General features: G+C 41.9%; 1 protein-coding gene across 4 annotated transcripts; it reads right to left on the bottom strand.

Annotated features, from left to right (window-relative positions):
* Nucleotides 1–565: 565 nt before the first annotated feature.
* Nucleotides 566–24,191, bottom strand: usp19 (ubiquitin specific peptidase 19). Of its 4 annotated transcripts, none has more exons than XM_062426702.1 (26): nucleotides 23,916–24,191; nucleotides 22,433–22,845; nucleotides 16,924–17,052; nucleotides 16,677–16,813; nucleotides 15,544–16,128; nucleotides 13,770–14,151; nucleotides 13,442–13,598; nucleotides 12,919–12,990; nucleotides 12,521–12,636; nucleotides 11,645–11,883; nucleotides 11,340–11,532; nucleotides 10,062–10,195; nucleotides 9,754–9,912; nucleotides 9,456–9,566; nucleotides 9,207–9,317; nucleotides 9,004–9,105; nucleotides 8,756–8,896; nucleotides 8,535–8,653; nucleotides 8,290–8,433; nucleotides 7,421–7,809; nucleotides 7,224–7,334; nucleotides 6,825–7,041; nucleotides 6,101–6,253; nucleotides 5,396–5,562; nucleotides 5,132–5,307; nucleotides 566–774 (listed from the first exon to the last, which is right to left on the bottom strand). In XM_062426702.1, exons 2-26 carry the CDS (start codon nucleotides 22,677–22,679, stop codon nucleotides 634–636), a joined length of 4,632 nt encoding a protein of 1,543 aa, XP_062282686.1. In that variant the 5' UTR covers nucleotides 22,680–22,845; nucleotides 23,916–24,191; the 3' UTR covers nucleotides 566–633. The 4 variants fall into 4 exon arrangements, with proteins under 4 accessions (XP_062282686.1, XP_062282687.1, XP_062282684.1 ...); XM_062426703.1 differs by having other exon boundaries at nucleotides 11,645–11,877; XM_062426700.1 differs by lacking the exon at nucleotides 566–774 and adding an exon at nucleotides 884–3,324.
* Between the last annotated feature and the right edge of the window lie 1,421 nt (nucleotides 24,192–25,612).

Here is a 25,612-nt window from a genome sequence, read left to right as displayed (position 1 = left end):
CGCAGTTTGCTCGATAACGAGAATTTTAGCCAGGTCTGGTCGAGGTTAGCAGTGAGGTTTTTAAAAATTATTTTTTAGCTTCAAAACCAGACTGCAAGGTGCGTTGAAGCCTGGCAGGCACATCGCCCAACTCTGCTGAGGCAGGTTGAAGATGAACTCCTTTAGCAGCAGCTTACCGTGAGCCGCTAAACAGGAGCTCAGAGATTATGTGTGTGAGTGAATAGAGAACTACATACAGCTTGTTAAGTCTTTATCCATGGGTAAGTAGATTTATGCGACTATATATCGATGATGTGTGTGTGTTCGTGGATGTCTAGTTAGTACTGAGTACACATCTAAATGTGCGTCTGAAGGTCTTTCATAAGTGAGTGCAGTCAAGTCCACCCCCCACCCCCCCAAAAAGACCACCTCCAGATCTCCTAACATTGCACCGTTATTCTGACACCCAAGTCAGATGTAAATAAATGAGCACTGATGTGTCTTTTTTAGCTGTAGCTTCCAGCTACTCAGCTAATCTTCCTTGTGGGGTCGTTGGTCGGTTCACATCCACCTGGGACACCCCCACCCTCTCCCACCCCTCCGCCTCCGGGTCGCCAGCTCTCGTCAGGATTCCCCTTCGGTTCCGGATCGTGACTAGTCCACCTCCTCCATGTTGCTGTAGGATGGCGCAGCGCACTCTCCGGAGTGGGCGTAGAGGTCAGAGGGCACCTCCGAAGTCAACGTAGGTGGCCCTTCAGGATCCAGGTCGCTCCCGAATAGTGACTGGCTAGAGGCCTGTAAAATAAACCAGTGTTGACAATAAATCATGCTAGTTTAGTCATCAGGGAGATTTCATGGTGAAGATTAAAAAAAGAAAAAAGAAAAAAAGTGAAAAAGTCTCTGAACAGATGAACATTTTATTTCCAAAATGCTTTATATATTAGAAAGCAGCATTTTGTTTGAGGCATCTAGATACATTATTGCAGGAAGATTAAAACAGGTCATGATTTTTATTCTTATTACAGTACTTGCAACAAGTATATTACAGATAGACCATTATTTTCTCACAAAATATAGATCATGGTTTAACTTCCCAATTTACATAGCTAACACACTGTTTCATCTTCAGTCAGGTCCGTTTCTGTCAAGTTGATTTAAGGAAAACTCGACAGCGCTTCGATGTTAAAAACAAGTACAGTTTGTGCTGAAAGCTGCTTTTTCCTGTTAATCAAACTGTGCTGCTGTTTACATTGCCTACTGGGAGATTTTCATATTTTCAAGTTCTTCACCATAGTTAAACCCTTCAAAAGTAATGTGGGTTGAACTACACTTTTAGACTGACTTCAGCGTTGCATATATATCTGAATCAAGTGTACACAGTCTGTTGATGCGCTCAGCTATGCCGAAAAAGCATTTAAGGCAAAACAGGTCCACTCTGCGCTGCCTACACACCAGAATTTTTTTCCTGAGACCCGCATCACATTTACACACACACACACACACACCCACAATCACTCCCAACAGCTGCAGCAGAGCAAAGAAATTATCCATGAAACAGTTTAGTTGCAGAAAGTGAAGACGACCTTAAAAAAAACAAAAAACAGTTAAAACATTTATAATTTAACTTCTAACATTCTACCCTAAAATCAACTAGAATTTTAAAGATTTTGTATGTAATAAATAAAGAATATGTTAAAGTACTTCACAATATGGTAACTGTATTAGTTAAACATCTAAAAAGCCCCAAAACTGCCCATAATCAAGAACTCTGGTGCTTTCTGCTCACATTTAAACTCTTCTATACATTCAGAGGTGGACGGTTATTCCATAGTTATTAATCACAAACCTCTAGTTGAACTTGGCTGTGACGAGACTGCATCATCATTAAGCTTTGTCAGATTTTTTAAAAAGACAGAAAAACATGTCACCTTTTACTACAATTCACAACTCATCCTGAGAATTTCACCTCGCTATGGCTTTAAAATGGTACACAAGCAAAATACACTGACATTTCAATAACATAACATTAAAAAAAAAAAAAAAACATATTGGAGGGAAATAAAATAAAATTACATGAGCAACAAAAAACAAAAAAACACCTAAGTGAACAACAGTACATATTGCTGGCTGGAAAGAAAACGCTATTTGAAACGTGTGTTCTATTCAAAGATGGAAAAAAGGCAACAAAGATTGGTCGCACCCAAAAAAAAAGAAAAAAGATTCTCTTTCATGATACAATATTTGAAATGCATCACTCTTCGTCTCATATATACTCTCAAGAGTGTAGTGCGATAAATATAATAGATGTCTGACAGTGGCTTCATCTGTAGCTTTAGAGCTAAAGTTTCTGTTTATACTGGCATCCAATCTGTCATAATATATTGATTATCAGCATATAAGCATTTGATATTATTACTACACAACTATATAGCATATTTGACTTAAATCTCAACTAAATGTCCGCTTATTAGCTTTTTTTTTTTCTTAAGTCAAGTTTCTGTCAAACTACTGTTTCGAGGTCAAGTATGAACTATTGTGCGAGGTTAGTGTGATGAGTGTGGGTGATTAAGGCTGTCCCAGCTGATCGCCTGAGAATCGTTGTTGAAAACGTGACGCTAAAAACTGCAAACTTGTTGAAAAGCGTGCACACTTACGCGCACGCTGGAAGCAAGAGTTAATCATATATATGCATAGAGGCAATGTAGTGAATAGCTGACATTCAGGTTACAGGTACTGTGTGCTGATCCAAGCACTCTACTGTTGCTTTAACTACGAGTTTGTGGGTAAGAGTTAGGATTCAGAGGATCTTTTTGCTGTCAGTTGTTCACTTTGGACTCTCAGTCCATATGAAATAATGTCCAAAGTATTTTTAAAAAGGATCAAGTTGTCAAGTTAAAGTGTTGTAGTGTTGTTTTACTAACTGAAGATTGATGGATGACTCTCTTAAAGTGGAGCGTGTTACCATACCAATCTAAACCTGACCTGCCTTTTCTCTAGTTTCATATCTGACCTCTCTTTGTTTGATTATCACCCAACAAGTGGCTAAGCAGCCGCTGCTCATGTCCAGTTAGATTTGTAAAGAAGAGGATAAACCAAATTGACAATGAGAGCGAACGCGGCCGCCAAGGTGCCCAGAATAAAATATCGCACGCAGTCGTCGTCGGGATATTCCGACATCCTCCGCCAGCGGTTGCGTCGTCGTGCCGGCCCTTCTGCTCTGTCTTGGTCTTCTTCTCTGTTCCTCTGCGTTTGGCGCCTCCGCTGCAGCCCAGAGCGGAACAGTCCGCGGGCGCCTTCATCGAAGCCTTCCTCTTCTTCCTCCAGTTCTTGCCATATTAGAGAGGCCTGCGATTGGCGGAAACCTGGTGTCAGCTTCTGGGAAAAAGGCCTTGGTCTAACAAATACTGTGATTTACAATTTTTAGCTTTTAGATTTTTTAGCTGATCTGGCTCACAAGTTTTAAATCAACCGGGATGATTAGTTAGAGACAAGCCTTCTCAATTGATAGCTCAACGACAAAATAAGACAGTTTGAGAGGTTTTTTTTCAGAAAGAAGAAATTCACATAAGCACAAGATCATCTTCATTGTGCTCACCAAGCTCTTTCTTGCCAAACCTCATGAAAATATATCCACATTTTACTCATAATGTGTAAAACATATCAGAGGAAACAGTTGGAAGTGTATGGTGTGTTGACTTAAAGGTAACCAATGTGAAAAGTGCTCCCTTTTATAAACACTACAGCATTTCTTTCATTTCTGTAGACAGGGAAAGATCTCTCTGGATACAGAAATTAAAAATTGTACCTTAATAGAAGCAAGAGTCAGAAAGTAGAGACATCAAGAGTAAATCCTGCTCTGAAGTGTTAAATCAACTGGCCCAACCCATGAGATCCCCCCTCGGCCCACAGACTTTACATTGTGATGACATCACAGATTTTTAAATCAATTTTCTTGGCTCGAGGAAAGTTTTACAAATATGAAACCTCCATGGATCAAAAATTCATAAAAGAAAGAGTCATAATTGAGCTTGTCTGCAGTTCAAGGTGTCCTGTCGGCAGTTTTACAGACATCTCTTTTACAACTGTGGTCTATGGGGAAAATTCTTTTTGGGCCACTGGGGAGAATAAATTGGCTGATGGGCACGATCCATACCACTCGCAGTCGCCATCTTTCTCGGCTCAGCTGCCTGTTCAACCAGCAAAGAGTGACCCCTGGTGACGTGTGCTGTACACTACAACACATCGCCTCAATACAGCATCTTGATGGAAAGAGGAGCCTCTGTATTTTTGACAGTATTAAAAATGACACCTTCACAATTTCCCTGGTTTACCATAATACCGTGATACCACCCAAGTCTAATCTGTATCTAATCTTCTCAAGTCAATCACCTGTTGCAAAACACCAACACTGTGTTTTTCAGTTTGATCATCAGTCAGGTTTAAAACACCAAAAAGAAATCCTTACATGTGATTAAGAAGAAGCAGCGCACTCTGCTGAAGTTACTAAATGTCACAAGACGCTAATGCTGCCTGACAGCTGAACTTTGTTAGGTTGAGATTAAGAGACATCTCAGAGACGGATCTATCCATTATGAAGCCACTGTGCTTTAGTTATTAAGCATCTCAGAGTACACGCTCTTGTCGAGACTAATTGAGAAGAAGCGCTTGTACTTGGACGCTGTTAACACGCAGGCTTCTCTCGCAGGACTGAAAATTCCTCATTAGCGTCTGACGCATTTGACTTTGAAGTATTTGCTGAGTTCAAATATACATTTTACTTCATCTGCTTAAGGGTCTCGGTGTCTGGTGGAGTATTTGGGTTCATTTCTCAACATGGCGAGTTCACCCTCATCCTAATTGGATGTATCTACAAATTGTCAATTCACTGGTGAGCATCCCAGAACTTCACATTAAATTTCACCCTTTATACAGCAAATGTTGAACCTGTGACTGCACTGCAACACTTTACACTTCTTTTTTTCCTTTTAATGTCACCTTTAACCTTTTAAACTGAGTACTGATCACCAGAATGGTTGTGTTTGGAACAATATTGTTAAAAGGTAGGGGTCGACTTTTCGCCCGAAGGTTAAAAATAAAAGCTTGTGTAAAATCTGAGGCAGCTTCTGGTCTCTTATTAGTGCGGCGCCCTCACCTGGCTGGCAGTGGCTCCCGCGGCGGTGGGCGACTCGGCTCCGACGGGCCTGAGGAAGCGCGGCGGCCTCTCCACGGGGGAGTTTCGCCGTCGGTAGAACAGGACGTAGGCGTAGCGGGTCACCACCTGGCTCTCCTCCACCATCGTCACGGTGCTGTCGTCGAACAGACGCCAGCCTGTACGGAGAAGAGAAGGTTGGTAACGGGTTGTATAACAGAGGCGGAGTGGAGCACTTCATTCAAGCTTCATTGACTGCACACTCACCAACATCGCTGCGCTGGCTGTTCTTATCACTGGGCAGGCGAGCGTAAGCCGTGTAGTGGCCTCCTATCATTCCTCCATAGTGGTTGATGACTGCATACAAGTCATAGATGGGGGGGTGCTGCATCTCGTCCTTCTGGCCAATACAGAACTTACTCAGATCCAGGTTCCTGCAGGACAAGACAACATTATAGGCTGTAAATTCTACATTCTACTTACAGTAAAGTGTAGAAAATAAGATTTGTTTAATTTATTGCATATAAAAGAAAAAAAAACAACATAATACATGCAGAATTTTTGAGATTAGGAAAAGAGAAGTGTGTAGGAGGAGCCAACAAAACCCATAAGAGTTTGTCAGGTGGCCATCCTATATACATACAACATAAAAACCTAAGAGTAAAGAAATACAGACTAATACATACAAAAGCTAAACAAAAAAAATTAAAGTGAGGAGTTACAGGTGTAATGAGAAAGTTGACAATTTACTGATGCATAGAATATGATCATGAAAGTGGTTATTATGTTATGGTTAATTTCCTAAATGATTTTAGACTGTTGGCATTTCTAATGTGACCTGGTTGCAACAGAGAGGAGCTCTGAATCTAACTGAAAATATGAAAAAAGTTGTTGTGGAAACGGTGCGGTGGAGATTATTGGTGATAAAGATGAATAAGTATTTGATGGATGTGTTACTGTGGAGCATTTTACCTGACGGGGAAGTCGACCATGTCGTTGATCTTGTCCCTCCAGATGAAGCTCCTGAAGGAGAAGCGTTTAAGCTGGATGATCAGAACGTTGGGCAGACGCCACAGCAGCAGCTGCTTGGAGGCCTCGCGGTGTTGCTGGCACTTTGGACAGTACCTTTAAAATCAGAGAGCACATACAGACCTATGCAGTCAAAAGTATAATATATATTATTTTTTTAATGCAAAACTAACAAATATATCTTTGGGTTTTGAACTCTTGCATGGACAAAACATTTGACATTCATCATCTTATGCTATGTGAAATTGTAATGGTTGTTTTTCACTAATAAATAACATTTTATAGATTCATCCATCAGTCATGAAAATATCCAGTAGTTCCAGCCTTAAAATAAACATTTGCGCTCATTCTTTCAATTATTATCACCTTTAAATCATGATCAACAGATGTCAGCACAGTCTGTTTTGAGCTCTTTTCCTATTGTTTGCTCATATTATGTCTCACATAGAGAAAGACTCGATTAAAGTTATTTTGTAGGTCAATTTTTAGAAGTTTCTGTGTTATCATTTAAGATTTATGGAAGTTGATCCAGAGTTCTACTACGACTCTGGACAGTGAGGAATAAGCACAAAGTCAACAGAAATATAAAGATACTGTTGCATAATTTGTAACAGAACCACTTCTTGAATGCACCTCCATTATCCAATCACAAAGTAAGGATCCCTACCACGCCTCTTCTGGAGCCAGCACCTCAGGCTTTGTGAAGAGGTTGAGGCACTGCTCCAGGGTGAAGTGTCCCGCTCTGGCCGTCTCGCTCAGTGAGCCGGGGTCTTCCTCGTACTCCAGTTCCTTGGAGCTCACCAAGACGTACTCCTTTAGACGCTCGTTGTTCTTCCACACCAGCTCCAGGATGGCGTCTTCGGGGAGGTCCGCCAGCGGGTCCTCTGCAGAGGGCGAAAAAAACAGAACAATGTTGGTGTGCTGGACTTGAAGTACACAGCAAAACAGGTAATATCCTATATGGATTTTTTTTAAAACATTGAAAAACTTACTACACCTTGCAATATAATGACCAAATATGAAAACTGAATGGTTAAAAATGCAGGGAACAGAATGCTAATTGTACCTTTCTCATCTAGCCTTTGTTCCTTGTTGTTAGAATCCAGCAGAGTGATGTAGAACTGACTGGCGTGACCTGATGCTGCTTCACTTGGATGCTGGTACCCAGCTACAGCAGCTGGAAAGAGGCAGTAAGAAGAAGAGATCAGAGGATGTAGAGAGAAAAGAGTAGCTGTAAGAGAAAGACTGAAGCGTTCTTTCCACCTTCTGGCCGCACCGCCTTCTCACAGGACGTCTCTTTTTCAGCGTGGGGGTCCAGAGAGGAGGAAGCGGAGGAGGCCGGCTCAGAGAATCCTGAATCCGTAGTCCGCGTGGTGGAGAGGGAGGTCTGGGAGGAGGAGAGAGGTTCTGACTCACCAGAGTGGAGCGCTGAGGCTTGGGCGCACTCTGCCTGGGATTCGGGCGGCGCGGAGTGACTCTCCAGATCCGAGTCGACCGCTGCCCCCGTTCCGCTTCCGCCCATGGCTTCGTCCCCTGAGCCGGGACCCTCGGGAGAGCCTGCTGCCATCGGGGGCAGGTCTCCCCGGCACTGGGATGTTTCGGGGGATGTCCTGCCTGACTGGAAAGGAGGCTGGAACACGTTGACGGAAAACCTGCACAGAGAGAGATATACATTAATAACTCAAGTCAAAACCAAGTCATCTTGATCTCAAGATCTTACACATAAAATACTGCTTATATAACTTCTAAATTCTATATATATCAGCACATATTGGACAACATATACGCCAATACCAATATATCTGTGATAGGTCAATAATATGGGTTAATCAATATATCAGTGAGGCTCTACTACAGGCGGCTCTAACGTGCTTACTAATGCAGCAATGAGCCAACAAATACACAGGACAAGAAGAAGACTGTTAGCAAATGGCTGTGACCTTTACATAAAATAACTCAAGCACTTAATGAGACAACGCCGACATTTTCAAGTGCCATCCAATTTTTATAACAAGGTGTCCAAATGAGGGTGAGTCAAAGCAAATATCTTACTCAGCTCTCCTAACAATGAACTGAGTGGATAATGTAATATTTCTACATCATAATGAAGAGCAGTCGGGCTTTCTGCGTACCTGGAGAAACCCTCTAGTAGCTGGGTGAGGCGGGCGTAGGACAGTCGGGATTCTGGCACGCTGACCAGGAAGGGCAGGCCCACGTTCTCTGTGTTGGGTCGACACAGACCCTTGTGATTGGGCCAGTGTGTCCTCTGACACGCTCTATGAACACACGAGTTAAAAGGTTCATTAAAAAGTTCATACATTTCATTTGAGAACAACACAATTCCTCATTAAAAAAGCATTTTTCTAGCATCACTCACTGATTACAGTAGCCGACACGATAGCACCGGGTGCACCGCTTCAGCTTGTCCTCCTCGGACACCGGAGGCTTTAGGCAGGCGGCACACTTTGAAATGGGGATGATGGGGACCTGGAGTCTCTGTAGGGCAAACGGAGATAAAAGAAAGCACTTTTAATACATCTGTTAACACTGGATTTAAACACATGTTCCAGATTTGTTTTTTGTTTTTTTTTAAATCACCTGCTGTACTCGGAGCAGCACCACTCTTTCCTTGGCCAAGTCTTTGGAAAGCACCTCGAAACAGAACAGCGTGTCAGAGGAGGACACTCTGTCCAGGGAATGGGACGGCAGGAACATGCGCTCGAAGCGGTTCTTCCCCACCTGAGAGGGTACAAAAAATGAGTCCAATGTTCAGTCCAATCTAATCAGACATTTTTTTTTGCATTTTTTTACAGTGTGAAACGCTTAATATGCAAAATATATCTGACCTCTGCCAGTCTGAGGTTCTCTGGTTTGACCCTCACACTCCTGGAGATGGCTTCAAGGACTTCGGCAGTGCTGGAGTTCTCCTTGCTCACGCTCACCAAAAACTGACACACACACAAAAAACATATAAGTCAGATATCTTTACATATTCTTTCCAATCATTACATAGTTAAAGGAGAATAAAAGCATTTTTTAACATCTTTACCTTGATGGGTTTTTTATGAGGTTCCTTCGCAAAGTAGAAAACTGACAGCACTTTTTGTTTCTGGGGCAGGGGGACGGGCAGGTAGAGGAAGGGGTCAAAGGTGATGGACACCTGAAGAAGATAGAGGAAGGAAAGAGAGGGTTAAAGCAAGTAGATTAGTCATCACCTGAAGCAAGGTAAAAAAATAAAAAGCATTTATTATGATGTACTTTTTAGGAAAAAACATGGTGGAAAGGTATAGAGTGTTACCTTGGAGCATGTGGGGCAGACCAGCTTGGATTTGAACTGGCCTTGGAAGAGGTCTACTATAAAGGAGTCGTTTCTCATCTTGTGCCTCTGCCATGCCTCCTCCGCCACCACCTGCACCAACACACAAAAAACCCCACCACCAGACCAAAGTTAAACTACACTGTGATTGAAATAAGTGTTATTTCAGTCATAAATATCTAAGTAAAGTGTTTATTTTAAACTTTCTTTTTGTTATTTTTCACTCAACACACTACCACGGCCCGTTTCCAGGTGCCCCGTAGTTAAGAATAACACTTACTTCATCCAGCCGACCGTCGGAGTCCACAGTCTCTGTGTACGGTTTATTCTGGATGCGGTTCAAGTCCTCGTGGAGCCCGTCCAGCAAGAAAGCCATGAACTCCTGGGCATCGTGCTGGGCGTAACCTGTAAACTGACTGGCTTTACTGGCCACAATTGCCTGTGAATTGAATAAAGAAAAGGAGGAGATACTCATCATATACTCCTGGCTATATTCAGCATGAACAAGCCTCACCTAAACTGAGAGTGACTGTTGAATATTTGAGGGTCACTGACACAGAACTTCTCAGGGTTGTGATGCTTGGGTACCTTGAGTTTGGAGGGTTGGAAGGCGTGATGTGTTCCTTTCCAAAGCGCCCTGAGCAGCACAGCGAAGCCGATAGCGAGCCTGCCTCCTGTTCCCAGAGGATTATTGCAGTTGATTTCTGCCTCAAATGCTCGATCTGCAGGGACACACAACGTATGAGTGTGAGGATAATGGAAGCAGGAGTCAGAGGTGAATCAGCAGCGACACAAACTTAACCTAAATTATCTTAGAATGACTTCATGTGGATGATTATGGAGACAAGACAAAAGCAGGAGCTCCTCCTTGTGTTTACTAGTGGTTATTGCTAAATGAATGTAAGAAATATATACTACAGCTCTTGTTTGTATGTTTTAAATGTGCTTAGTCACATCTCCTATTACCTCATCCTTAACATTCCAAACATGTCAAATCCCAACATCAAACTGCCTTATTGTATTCGGTAAGTAGGTGACCTACATTTTGCTGTAATTGCTCCACAGCCTGAACTGCTTGTATTGCAGAAAGTGAAAACCTGGCTTATGAAGATAAAACTAGTGGAAGTCATTAAAGTTTCCCCTGTGGGCCACTTTGTGTCCATGTTAGCAGAACCTGAGACTATAAGTCTACAAGCAGAAGCAGCCAATATAACCAGAATTAATACAGCAGCATTACCTTTGGTTCTAAGCTCTAATACAAATTATCAACTCAACAGGGGGCTGTCTGGTCGTAGCATGAAACCATAACAACATTAAGAGTTTAATTCATGTGATTAAAATGGCTTTACTATATCCAGTCTCTAACTAATCTCAATTTATTATATTAAGGTCCAGGTGCTCCTCTGTTGCTCTGGTTTGCTGTATGAACATAATGATTAACAATATGATTATTATGATACTGTCTATTATATATAAAAATAAAGATGCCATTATTTTTATTATCATCACCACCACCATTATAATTAGTAGTATTATTATCATCATTATCATCATCGTCATTTTTATATTTATTAACATCATCATCATGATTACATTGTTGCTCAACATATAGTCTCCATTACCATACTCATTTATCATTATTATAATATCTGTACTATTATTATTATTATTATTATTATAATAAACCACAGACTTGTTAAAACATCCTACCACACACACACACAACTTGAAACATCTTTCTCTACACCATCTAACTATCTTATATTATGTCATCCGTCTGTCTATGCAATGTTATTTCACCATTAAAGTTTAAATAAAAAAAGAAAGGAGTGAGGTGCAGATACACTGTTCAAATCCAGTATTTACCGTGGAAGTAATCCCTGAGTTCTCTGGTGTTGGACAGGGACTGGATGACACTGTTCATGAAGCAGGTGTTACCCAGGTTGACCAATCCTGTAAAACCCGGCAGACAGACCTTCTTCTCCTCCTCTTCTTCATGACGCTCGTTGCTGGCAGGAGGTGCGTGGGTCATGGGCTGCACCATGCAGGTAGGCTTAGGCTGAAGACGGCAAACACACACAAAGATTTTCACCTTCACTTCTGTCTAGCAGCTGTTAAAATACATTCCTCACTCTATCCATCGCTTCCCAAAAAACCTCAACTGGACTCACCGCCGTAACAGCGGGCTCCGACTTGGTGATGGCGACATGCTCGGAGACGGTGCGAGGACCCACGGTGTCCAGGCCCCCGTCCTCCACTCTGGGCGAGGTTTTGGGAGCCTTGGGTTTCTCCTCTCCCACCCTCGGGGGCTCGTCCTTGGCCGGGAGGCTGTGCTGGCTGCTGCCTGGCTGGCTTTTATCCATGCAGGCGGGACTGGAGGGCACCGCGACTTTGGCGCCACCCACTGCACCTTAAACAGAGGAGAATGCAGCTTGTGGTTAGAAGATGAAGGTCAGATAAGGAGAATTTGGACAGAAATGAACGTGAATGTTCAATACCTTTTCATGAAGACAGATGACTTTTGAATAACATTATTAAATTCACATAATTTGGAATCATTAAAGAGGATATTTAAAGTCATTACTGTTGAGTGTGAGTGCTGATAGATCATGTGGTTTATGCTGACTTGTATGTAACCAGCTGACTGTCACTATAATTATTTCCCAGTTCCATATTCTTTCCAGGAAACTCTATGTGAAAGTATAAGGACCTGTAAAATAAACTAAAACTTCTCTTTACTCATTTTGAACCTCTTCTTTTGCCCTCAGTGGCATTCAACACAGGGTTCACACACTCTGCAGGTCACATGAGGTTAGTAGGGCAGACTGGCACTCATATCTACTTACTGGTTAAGTTACAGAGTACAAATTCCTGTCTTTGAAATCTTGTCTAAAAGCACACACACACAGTAAACACACAAATAAATAACGTAAACAGTGACAAGAGTATGACTTATTGAGACTGAGGATGTCACATTTGTCCTCATGTCACACATCAATCTATATCTACAGTATGTAGTTTGAACAAATAGAAGCTTGGCAGCAGACCTTGTGTGGCAGGGGCCTCCAGACCCCCCCAGCGCTGGCTGCGTCTCTTCTTCAGGGTGATGTCCAGTCGGGACGGGGTGAAGGAGTAGCTGCACTGTTCAGGTTGGATCAGGTTCCTGAAGCCGGGAGACAGAAAAATATACACAGTTTACATAAAAAGACAAAGAGTTCATAAAACTGTGGTCAGTGTTGCAATTTCCCACATTTATCATTTTCCAGTAATGTGACGCATGATAAGTTGTCTATAAATAAATGTTTAACTACTCACATTCAGGTCATGCATTTAAACCAATAACTAGAAACACGTCAGAAGTAAACATGAAAATTCCGCTATCCCACACTGCCCATTTATTCAATATATTTAAATGATACTACTTGAGACGACTGGCAGCACTTACCTGAGTTTGACTTGCCACTTGAAGACTGTGTTTGGTCCACAGTCTGAATGAAGCCGCAGAAAGTTGGTATCACTGTAAAAAGATAAAAGGAAGAAAAATCTCCATCATTCACTTTGTATGTTGAGTGTCAAAGTAGCATTTCCATCCTTTATATGTAGTATTGGTGCGTTCCGCTTGTACTCAGAAATTGGAATTTCAAAGTTCCCAGTCACAAATTTGTGCACTGGAATGGTCCCTGAAGTTGGAAGAACCTCACCAGACCCCAATAACCTTCCCCACTCAATAACAGTGTGAAAGTCGTAGCAAAATCTTGTTTATTAGCAGTTTTGTCTCATTTGTGTCTCATTAAATCAGTCGTACACACAGCACTGTCCAACTTCTATCAGTAGACATGTTGCTGTGCTGTTCGTATGCTCAAAATAAAGTGTAAAGCCTTTTTAATTAACTGGTATTGCTATCAATGACTAACCTGGCAACAACTAGTTTTCTAACTCCTTGAACCTTGAACCTTGTAAACTGGTACCTTGTCTGGAAGATGAGGGTGAAGTCCTGTTCCCTGAAGATGACCCGGGCTGTGTCCCTGCAGATCCCCTTCATGTAAACGTTGACCACCATCAGGTCCGTGCCCTTCTCGTACGAGTCGTTCTTCACTAACTGCAGGTTGACCATCGGCTCCGGGGCTGCAGGGAGTTATCGGAGGTGTCAAACAGGCTCATTTTAACTGCTGAATACAATCAATGCTACAAACACTGACTGACTTTGGTATTTCTACACTGTTCATAGATTGTGTGTCAATCTGGGGGTACAATTTTACAGTCAGACAATCCAACCGCAAAACCTTCTCGACTGACCTTCCTGTTGTTTCATTTCCAGAGGTGGCTCCTCTTTCGACTGGTCCCGCTTCTCCTCTCCGTCACAGCTGCCCTGCTTCTGTGTTAGACCGGGTTCAGCGGCGGTGACGGCCGGTGCTGAATCCGCCTCTCTCGATCCCGGCTGCTGGATGCAGGTGACGGCGTCCCGCTCCGATTCCTGCTCCGCGGGCTTTTTCTCCGTCTCGGAGTCAGTTCTATCTCGCTGCCTTTCCGGAGAAGCGGAGTCGGCTTGTTTGTCGAAGGTGACGGATTTGAGGCGGTCGCTGGTGCTGACGGGAGCTGCCGGTTGGCTTTCGGTGCTGCTTGTGGTTGTTTCAGACCTGCGCTCGGTGACTGGAGATTGCTTCTGCTTCTCTGGCTCCTGAATGAGAAAAGACAAAAGATATTTGACATGAGGAGAATGCTATAGTGTGCACAGTACATAAATAAGATAAGTTACCATTTAGGTAATTCTAAGAAAGGAAGCAGTTGTTTATTTGCTGTTTGAGCTTTCTAATAGTTGGATTAGTGAGTGACTGGTATTCAGCTACATTTTTGATTTACTTGGGAGAATCTACGTATTCTTCTGCTATACATTTCCTTTCCTGTAACTGTTTCACAAGAAAAGCCCGCCGGTTCATCAGTGGAAAGCTAGATTAACACGGCTCTGATGTGACTGACAGTAACCAAGATGCATTCAAATAAACCAGTACAAACAGGAACCTACATGATAAACTACACTACAAACCACAAAGATTCAATTAGAAGCTACAGAAAAAAGACTGAGAATAGCGACAGAGGTGTAAAACCAACACAGAGTTTATCTGCAGATACAGTGAGGGAGGGGGTTTGCTGTTTCTCATTATGTTTAATGAGATAAAGTCTTAGGTGTTTTGCAAACTCAGCAGAATCTTGCAGAGCCCACATAGGTCAGATGGTGTTCCTGGCTGTAGGTGTGCTGTACTTTATCATTCACAATAACACTGCTATCATTTTTAATGATAGCAAAAATGTATTCTGTTCCAACTTGCTGATATAATGACGTCATGCCCTTACACACAGCAACAACGAGCATGATGACTGAAAAAGAAACTAACATTGGTACCAGCTCTGTGGTGGAGATGTTTGTTCCAAAAAAGGGGAGTGACGCCAGTGGTGTGGAAGTGGTTTGGTTATAAAAGATAAGAAGAGCTAGTGGACTGTAACAACTAAAGGGACTAATACAGCAAAGTCATTTCACCACCTCATGCAGAAACGACCAGGAAATCCCACCAGGAGAATATCATTATTACACAAATACACTGAAATATCCTGATGTTATTTCAAATCACATTGATGGTTCCATACTGCATTCTTTGTGCGTATAATCATCATTACTTTCATTGATATTGTTATTAGTTTATTTTGATTTGATTAAGTGAGAACAAAGGAAAAAGAAGAAATTTGCCAGTAACGCTGTTATTCTAGCTGGCAACTTTAAGACACTGAATTATCCAAGTCATAATTAAAACTGCAGCTCTTGCAATGTAATTTAGAAACTACAGATTAAATCAGTCAGCTCCATTTAAATCCGATTTTGTAATTGTACTAGATTTTTTGTTTTGTCTGGTTTAGCTTCAGATAATCATAATGTACTGTGTCATCCCAAAATATAACATCTTTGATACAGGGCCTAATTAAATATAACAAATAAAGTAAATAAAAATAATAAATTAAAAAACATTAACATTCAACACAAAAGCTGGTGCGACAGATGTGTAACATCTTTTCTCACCTGAGTTTTGTTGCTATGGCTGTCATCATCAGCAGCAGCAGCAGCAGCAGCAGGTTTATGTTCCTGCTCGCTGCCTAACCTCTCTGCTTTGTTTTCTCCATCTCTGTGTTGTGTCTGTGGGCTCCGACCAGCGGGCGGGTGTGTGTGTGAATCTCTACCGTTAGCTGCTGTAGACTTGACTGTGTGCGTGTGTCTGTCAGGAGACAGTGACTTAGCCTCCGCCGCCGCAGTCTTGGGCAGCCGTGAAATGGCGCGCTTGGCGCTGGGTTCCTGAGCCTGCTGGTCTGTTTTGGTGACCGCGACGGGCTTGCTGGTGACGGTTGAGTCGTCCCCACCTCCGCTTTTCACCCCTGCGGAGGCCTTGTCGCCCGGTTTGTTTTTGAGGCAGCGCTTGACGCCACGCTCAGCTTTGCCGCCACGCCTCGGCTCGCCGTGTGCGGGCGAGGAGGGAGGCTGAGGCTGTAGTTGTGGCTGTGAGGGGGTGGGTTTGGGTTTCTCTAATGTCTGCGAGGAAAAAGGCTTCGTCTCCTGCTCCTTTATGTTTTTGGTCTCTGTGGGTGGCGCCTCCTTCTCCTTCTTGTTTGACTGAAACAGAGCAGACAAAAAAAGTAACATTAAAAGATCTGAATGCCACTTATGTGCCACTCATACGTAGGGGTGGATATTGAGAGTATTTCATTGATACTATCACTCTTACAGTCTGGTTTTGTTTAAGTAACAAAAAAACGATGAATTTAGAAAAAGTAATATAACTTCCTAATACTTTTATTGCTTCTACAACTGCAAAGTCAGTACTTAAACTCATCTCCCAAGAAACTAATCTAGTGGTTAAGGTTAGAGGTTAGGCAAGTAATAGTGATGGTTAGGGATAAATCTCCAGAAAATGAATGGAAGTCTATGTAATGTCCCCAAAAGTGACCATGGTCCGATGTGTGTGTGAGTGTGTGTGTATTGGAGGAGCTCAGCCCTGCCCTCAGTCAAAGACAGTTATCCCTACTCATAACTAACACATGATACAATATAATGCCAAAATACTACAATTAACAATACAGATGAATATACAGATGTACGCCTATCAGAACAAACAGGATCATCTGCTTCTGTGAACTTCCTTTAAGAAGTACATGCCTCACCTTTAAACAAGGCCAGGTGTGAAAGGGAATCCTCTTGTGCATAACGAGCAGCAGGAAACCTCCCTTCTCCTTGTACTGGACTCTGCTGCACGAGGCCTCGATCTCCTCCTGCAGCTGGCAGCTCCACTGCCGTCCATCTGATAGGACAACACATGCATACAGGCATTATTAGACTGATACGATCGACATAAACATCGTAATATATTCATTTGAGTTTCTGCTGCATGCGTTACTACATGCCACTTACCTGGGAAGCACACGTTGCAGTGTGTGTCGGTGAAGGTTGTGTTGATATCCTCTATCCTCTGCACCCCCTCCCCACAGCGCAGTTTGACAATCACCTCGTTGGCATTCTGCTTCCAGTCCACAAACACATCTGGAAGAAAAAAAAAAGGAACATTAAGTCACATTAAACCGAAGGAGGAAATTGAAATATGCACTTCCTCTTTCCACTATGATCATAATATTTATTACACAATCTACTGGCTGTGCAAAATTGCCGCTGTAAATCCTTAAAATATCAATGAAAAGACAAAGTAGTTGACCCCATCTGGCAAATATGGACACAGGGAAGGAAGAAATCTACAGCGCACAAGAGGAGGCGAGTACTAGCGGTGAACATACCATATATGTGCTACCCTGATAGAATATAGACACGTGTGCTGAAAAGCACCTGCTCGCACATTCACCAGGGCCCATACCACTGCACTCATGTGCTCAAGTGGGTCAGTCCGTAGCACTCATGCAATGAATTCAGCAAACGCAGAAGCAACATCTAAAATTATCTGAGCCATGCAGACTGTATGCAGAATCAACTATTACATGAAAGCAACAAAATACACTATTGAACCACACACACACTTTGAAAGGCAGATTCAAATGCAGAAAAATAATCCAACTATGAAAATCAAAGTAATCCGCTGTGATACCATTTTTCATAGTGGCCTCAGAGTTGCGGTAGTGTTTCAAAATAAAACGTCATCCCTGAAAGAGAGAGCTCCAGATTTCCCCGCTAGCCAAGAAGTGGCATATGGATCGTGCGTGCGCTCGTATTCCTATTTTGTCTACAACAACAACTAGAGAGCCGACCTCTCCTTATTCACTCAACCTCTCTCTACCTCCAGTCCCCTCCTCTCTCTCTTTCTCTCTCTCTCTCTCTCTCTCTCCCTCTCTTAATCATTCCAGGAAAGGTCACAAGCAACACCCAATCCCTTCCAGCTGGTGACAGTTGTATTGCCAGTGAAGACACGCCACAGTGTGCTCTCATGACGGACGGGACATTGTGTAGACGTTCATGATAGTAACCCCAATGCAAAAGTTCATGGACACTTATGAAGATTCACATTTATTACAGGGAGTCAAATCAGTCCTTTATATTCTTGTTGTGTTAGTACAAGAACAAATGCAAAACTATTACAATGGACTTTACATTTCTATCTCTTTTAATGGAAACTGTATTTGAATAATACGATTTTTTTCCATAGTAGTGCACATAAGGAAAGAACGATTTTACTATAATAATCATTACTGCAATGACCAACAATGGACACAACATGGCGCCATTAACACCTAATGCACCCAAGTATGGTTACATTAAAATTTGTGCACTCATCCTATTTTTAAAAACATATTCATCTATGCATTAACAAAGAGAACCCTGCCGTGTAAAACATTGATTTTAATTGTTTCCTATAGTGTTTTATATACTATCTAATGTGGGAGGTAACTACTGTGGAGGGGCCAAAGCCTAGTTAACAGCCAAATACAATTAATGCCTCATTAGAGTAAGTACGCAATAATTACATAAGTGCATTTTAAAGCAATCATAATGACTCCACTCTCAATTAAGTCTTCAAATGTACTGTAAACCCATTAGATTCATTACACCACATATGGTTAATGAAAGAATATGAGTATCAAATCTTAACTAGTATATTAATGTATACAATTTCTAATGATAATAATTTGCCTGTCAAGCCAAATCATTACTAATACCTCTAATTATAATAATAATTCCTACTGTGAGAAGTGTTTTATACTGCCTGAGGTGTGTGAGCAGAGATGGTGTTGGCAGGTATTGAGAAGGATGGTGCAGAGGCAGAGAAAAGAGAGAGAGAGTCAGGGCGATCTCGTGACCTTGACAAAGCCGAGATTCCCAGATTAGGGCGTAACACTCTCTCAGATAGTGTTACACTTCAGCCAACAACATCAGCTGAGAAACTACAGCGGCATCATAAAGCATAGATGCCCCCAAACAAAGAAGAGTGTTCACTTATAGCACTGACCAATCAAGACACAGCTTACTTCCTGTTTCCAGTAACCAATACAGCAATACATTTACCAGAAGGCCACTAAAATGGACTTACATTTTCATGAATATTGAACATTGCATTAAGGAGGTAGCCATCACTTTGTGTGTCCACTGAGTGGCGCCAGAGAACACATGGTCTCACAAGGATTAAAATAAATAAAACATCATTGTGGCATGCGCAAAAGTTTTGGGACCCTACATGGTCAGTACTTTGTTAGACCCCCTGGCCTTTTGTAGCCTGCTAAAAGTCTTTGAATTCTTACATTTTTGGGATTTCCTCCAATTCTTCCTAGCAAAAGCCTTCCAGTATTGTTGGGCCATCTTGCATGCACAGCTCTTTTTAAGATTTACCCAAAGATTTTCAATAATGTAGAAGTCAGTGGACAATGAGGTCCATTCCAAAACCTTCAGCTTGCGTCTCTTGGAAGTCGTCCATGGTAGATTTCAAAGTATATTCAGGGTCATTACACTGTTATAGAAGCCATTCTGTCTCAGCTTTGGATTTTTTTTATTTATTTTTTTACACATGGTGCAGTGGGCTTCCAGAATTTGTTGGAATTTAGCGGAATCCATTCTTCCCTCCACCTGTGCAATATTTCCTTGGCCTCTGGCTGCAACATGATAGATCCACCCCTATGCTTAACAGTTGGCAAGGTGTACTTTTCATGAGTAGTTTTATCTCCTAACATACCTTTGCTGATTGTGGGCACAGGTAACTTTTTCCTTCTACTGAAACTTCCCTCAAGGTTTTGTTTGTGCAATCATCTCTGTCACCCTGTCAACTGTTAACCACCAGTTCTATATCTGCTAAATCTTCCTGCAGGGTTTTTTAGTCAAATGCAGGTTTTGATTTGCCTTTCTGACTAGTACACATGCACTTTTCTCTGAAAGTTTCCTTGGTCTTCTAGATCTCATCTTGCCCTCCGCAGCTGTCCTAAACTACCATCTCCTAATTACATTTTGCACTGAGAAAACTGAAAGCAGACAACTCTTTCCTGTCTTGTAGTCTTACTCTGCATTGGGGACATCGATAACTTTGATTTTCAGAGTCTTACACTTAGAGGAACCCAGGGTTGCTGAGTCAGAGTATTTTTAAAGCTTTGAAACTGGCACCAGTTGACATTTCCTAATGACAACTGTTGACATGCCTCAGGCCTAACCAGCTGATTAAGGTCTGACACTTTGTCAAAAGAATCTGAGACTTTGGAACTCTTCGATGCCTGAACCTTTGCACACGCCACAATGATGTTTTTATTAATTTGTGTTCAAATGACATAAAAAGTAACTATGCATTAATGTTTGCTGAAAATATTATGTTGTTTTTATATCCTGTCCAGACTATCCAGTCTTGTTGACAGGTGTGTTGGTGGAGTGAACACATTTTAAAAAGGAAAAAGAGAACACATGCACACTGTTTTTACTTGCTCATTAAAGATACATTTTAATAAATACTATACATTGTATTTATTAAAAAGGTATATACCTGAAGAAGATGAGTATTAAACAGTATCTTTATTGAGCAAGTGAAGACAGCATACAGGTGTTCTCTTTTCCTTTTAAATACATCTTTTCAATTAAAGAAATTAACAAAATATGTTATTTGTCAAGGGGTGCCTGACCTTTTGCATACATCTGGATTGGTACTTGGATGAACCAGTGTCAGGAATATTAGTAAGGTGAAGCAACTCAATTACAGTTTTTTTTAGTTATTTCATCATTTACATCTCAAACCTGTAATGATTCCTGTAGAGGAGAAATAAATTTAGCATTTGAACACCTGTGGGGATTAGCAAGCAGATTTGTTTCTGCAACTAAGTAGCACCAAGTGTTCAGGGAGGCAGACGTGTTGGAACAAAGACACGTTTACATGTTTCTTATTCTTATTTAAAAAATAACAATAAAAATCATCTGAATGGAAACTTCAATTAATTTACATATTTTGCCACAAGTGCTACAATGAAAGGAATGAATGTGTATAGAGGAAAGCTGTGGTCCACATCCACACACACACACACACACACACACGTAAAATGCTGACTGAAACAAATATTTTCAATGATACGCACCTAACCTCCAACAATAAATATAAAGTATAGTATGCACAGAGGCCAGCTCATACAAACAAGCTTTCAGGCAGCAGCATAGATTGAAAGAACGTATTAAAATCTAAAGCAAAATAAAAATATTGCTAATCTTTCGATATAACAAGAGACTGCGTGTTTTATTTTACACAGTGGTGATCACACATGACTGTAAAATGAAACACGGTGGTGGTATGGCATATACCAAGAACTCCTCCTGAGTAACCGTACCAAAGTGTGTCTTTGTGTTATGTGAAGGATATTTTGACAGCTCAATACGGGGAAATTGCTGCATTCTCATATAAAACTATCCCAAATCATAAATGTGTCAATGAATGACAACAGGATTTACCACCAGCCATAAAACACTCAACACTGTGATCTCTGTCTAGACACATTTCTCAATAATGAACCATTCACAGGTATTGCATTAGCACCTGGGATTAATTAACTGGTTGCAGGTTTCAGTTACCTGCATTATTTACAATATGAGATCTTAATATATGGAAACTATAACTAAATAGGAGGGGTTGTTCATCCAACACTGCACAGACCTGAAATCTGAGAGCTGCAACATGTGTCAACAATGTGTCAGTTTCATTTTCATCATGCCTTAGAGCAAAACAGTGAAGCAAACAAATCTCAAGTATGTATGATGATTTGACGCCTACACAACATGTATAGAAACCTCCTCTTCTCTACCTTGAGGCTACCGTAGCCACGACTAGCGCAACACACAATCGAGTCAAGATGTTATGTGGGTGATGAAGGCGGCTTTGACAAGGAAGATGAATGCTTGGAATAAAAGCGTTTTATTGACTATGTTCATTATCTATGATATAAAACCCCTTTTCTCACACAGTCATTAAAATACAAAGTGTGCATTCTGGTAATCTATTTGCTGACTTCACTAATGTTTAGCACTGAAACTGAGAGCATTGACAAACAGAAACAAGCAATGTGCTGCTCTACATTACGCTGTCCCATGTTACATTTCCATTAGAGTTAAGTATTTAGATCCCTTTGAGACAGGGCTGTTTGTGACAGTTTACAGCCTGTCATGCTGTTAATGTGTACAATACTGCTGCTAAAACTGTCAAATGGTATTATTAACCCCTGTGCTTCCCCCTGTACTTCTCCTACTAAAAAAAACTATTTTCAAACAGGCCTCTTCACTTTAGTGTGTTTCAAACTGCAATAACTGAAATGCACAACTATATTTGCACCATGTACTACACTGAATGATGTATAATACCTATAATGTGATGTGGTTATAAGATGTTATTCCACCAGGTAACCATTTAACCCAACAAATAATCTGTTCATTCATCAGCAACAAATGTTTTATTGGTTGCCCCACTTACCTTTCTTCACCTCTGCAATAACTCCATCAGCTGCTGCTGCAGCTGCTGCTGCTGCAGCTGCTGCTGCCGCCCTCTTGGCCTCTCTGCTCTCCTGGTTTGCCCTGTCCTTCTGCTTCTTCTTACTAGTACTGGAGGTCAGCTCTGAGCTGTTGTCCCTACCACCGCCTCCCCTCTGCTGATGCTGAGACCCTCCGCGACGGCCTGCCGTCTCACTACCAGCCACGCCGCTGCCACCGCTGCTGGCCATCTTCAGGCACTTGGCACTAACAGGCCGCCCGTCCCCGGAATCACTACCGCTGCTGGGGTCTGGATCTGAGGTGTGCCTCTTCCTACCTGGCCCGGCTATCTTGGCGATGATCCTGGTCTGAAATCTCCCAGAACAGAATCAGGAAGGCTAGGAGGGGAAGGGGAACCTGAGGAAGAGAAGAGAGACAGAGACAATTATGGGGAGGAGACATTAACAGCAGTATTCATGATTGTCTTGCCTAACTATGTATCTACCAGTGAGTAAAGTTTAATAATACAAATCTGGCTTGTTTGTAACATGCACACAAACACACAGGGGCAGAGTGTTTCCCAGCTTATATGCATAACCAGAGGCGCGTTTTATCAACTTCCACCAGGTTGAATGAGAAGTAAACACTCATCTCGTCCAAAAGGAAGCACACTGCACTGACGTTAAGCCTTGTCTCGTTTCCTTAACATAGCATACATGACAAGCAGCTAGCGGAGGTAGTCAGATGACAAACAAAGGACAACGGCTAAATCAGCCATTTTTACCCGGCGACCGGTACAACACGTTAACTACAGATATGCTTGCTGTTCATTAGCCAGCTAACAAGCTTAACAACGCGGCTTCACGTCTCCAGAGTTGTTAGCATGTTAAAGTGCTACGTTAGCCAGTTGACTGCAGAGGTTCGTTTATTTTAAGGAACACGTGTTTGGGGCTGTCATGTGCCTCTCGATATGAGACACCCACAACAGTCTGTGTAGCCTTAACCTAACGTTGTTTTTAGTCATGTCAACATCATGTATTAGTAGTAGCGAATTAGCTTTAGTTAATCATATTGTATACACAACATTGATGTAGTGTAACATTGGTTGGAAGGGTAGCGAGGGGTTAATACAATCCTTGATAGGTATACTGTACACTGTATAGAAGTCAACTGTTTTGACTTCGTAGACAACAAACAAACAGATTCAGAGTGCATATTCTGCTTGTAGTTAACCGGTAAAATCACCACACCTGATCTCCAATTCCTGTCTCCTAGCAGAGCGCAAGGAAGGTGAAACAATCAAACGCTCCTTCGAGTAGCTAACGCTAATGTCATTAGCCACACACCGGCTAACGCTAGCTGGTACGAAACGGTCGATACGGCTTCCTACTGTAAACAAACAACTCAGGCGTGACATCTCGTGACATTCGACGACAACCTGCGTTTAAAACACCACATTCATATTTCATTAAAAGGAGATACTGAACTGAATTTCGATCCGTGCACACAATGGCCGAGCGGCTCCTTCTCCTGCTTCTCCCGGCGGCTAAGCTCCTTCACGGCCGCGTAGTCCACGGTGTTTCTGGAAGTTTCTCTCCTTTATCCGGGACCCATTTCGGATAACTTTGAGCAAGTTAGTTTAATGGTTCAAATACAAGACAACAATTGAAAAAAAACTCCTCAGTTTCTTGGTGTCATTCGGCCTCTGCGGGTCGGATCCTACTTTGTTTGGAACAACACACACTGCTGCCCGGCCGAAGTGCGCGCACTGGTCACTTCCTGTGCGCGTTCACGTGATCTGTAGCTCTATCTCTCGCTCCCTCCCTCTCTCGCTCTCTCTCACACCGACTCTCTCTCACACACACACACACACTCACTGACTCTCCCACTCTCTCACTCTCTCTCTCTCTCTCTCTCTCTCTTTCACACACACGCACGCACGCACGCACACACGCACACACACACACACACACACACACACACATACACAATATTGACCGTTTTACAATTTATACAATACATTCAAATCAAACTGAAACAAATAATTTGGTATACAATTATACATTATATCGTTTCTATACCCAAAGTCCTAGGGGCCTCAGACCAAGGCTCCAGAAAGCCTCTGATTGTCTGTTGGCAATTACTTTATGGTAATTTGATTAATGACAAATTTGCACATTGTGGATGTCAGCAATATGTACAATATGTACGTATGTGCCAACATGTTTCCACAACAGAGACTGTCCTCTTGTATCATCTGATATCCACTCATATGACAACACTTTATATGGCCCTTTATTTCCACAGATATTCTTTTGAACCCTCTGGTGCCAAGCCATAGCCATTATACATCATATATTTTTAGACAGGGACCCTGTCCCAAATGGCACCTGTGTCATCCCCTTAGTCTGCACTAAAGTGATGTTGACAGTGATGGTGCAGACCTGTGGTGTCCCCTGCTGTTGTTGTGTCCTTCTCCTATTTCAAACTCCTGTGGTAGAGCATGACTCCACACATCTCATCACCTGAGAAATAAATCACTTTACTTAAAACAGTCTCGCACATTTCTCTGTGTATCGTTTCATGGTTATATTTTATATCAGGGCGCCATATTGCAATAATATGTTTAAGAAATTGCTCATTTATGTTTGAACTTCACCCCTGTGAGGTGTGCAAGTGTTTCCTTGCTTTCTTTTACCTCAGCCTTTCATTGGGTGTAAAATAATATTAATGAAGGAGGTGACTGTTGATTTCAAGTACACTGAGAAAGATTATCATTATTTATTTGCGACAAAAAGCTCCCACTCAGAAAAGGCATTTGACAAAAATGATTAATTAAAACTTGTTAAATTGATCGACATACTGAACAGACACTCAGTAACAAAAGTACAAGTCCTCTGCCAACTCTGTGTCTTTGTTGTGGTGTTGGTCTTGCTCTGACCTGTCACTCTGCTCTTAATACTGTCATTCACAATGATCAGTCATTACTAAAGAGATGCATAACACCTGCAAAGCAGCTTTGTCAAAGGGCACATCAAGGACTCAACAACACAACACAAAAATAGAAAATAAGACATCTTAAATTGGTGCAGACCCTGAATGAACACATGCACAATTATAGCACTGCAAGGTTAGAAAATAAGATATATCAAGCATGGTCTTAAATAGATCCCACTGCATGTAC

The sequence above is a fragment of the Scomber scombrus genome, chromosome 10 (assembly GCF_963691925.1).
Source record: "Scomber scombrus chromosome 10, fScoSco1.1, whole genome shotgun sequence".
Classification (NCBI taxonomy): domain Eukaryota; kingdom Metazoa; phylum Chordata; class Actinopteri; order Scombriformes; family Scombridae; genus Scomber; species Scomber scombrus.
This window is presented reverse-complemented; position numbering and strand designations above follow the sequence as displayed.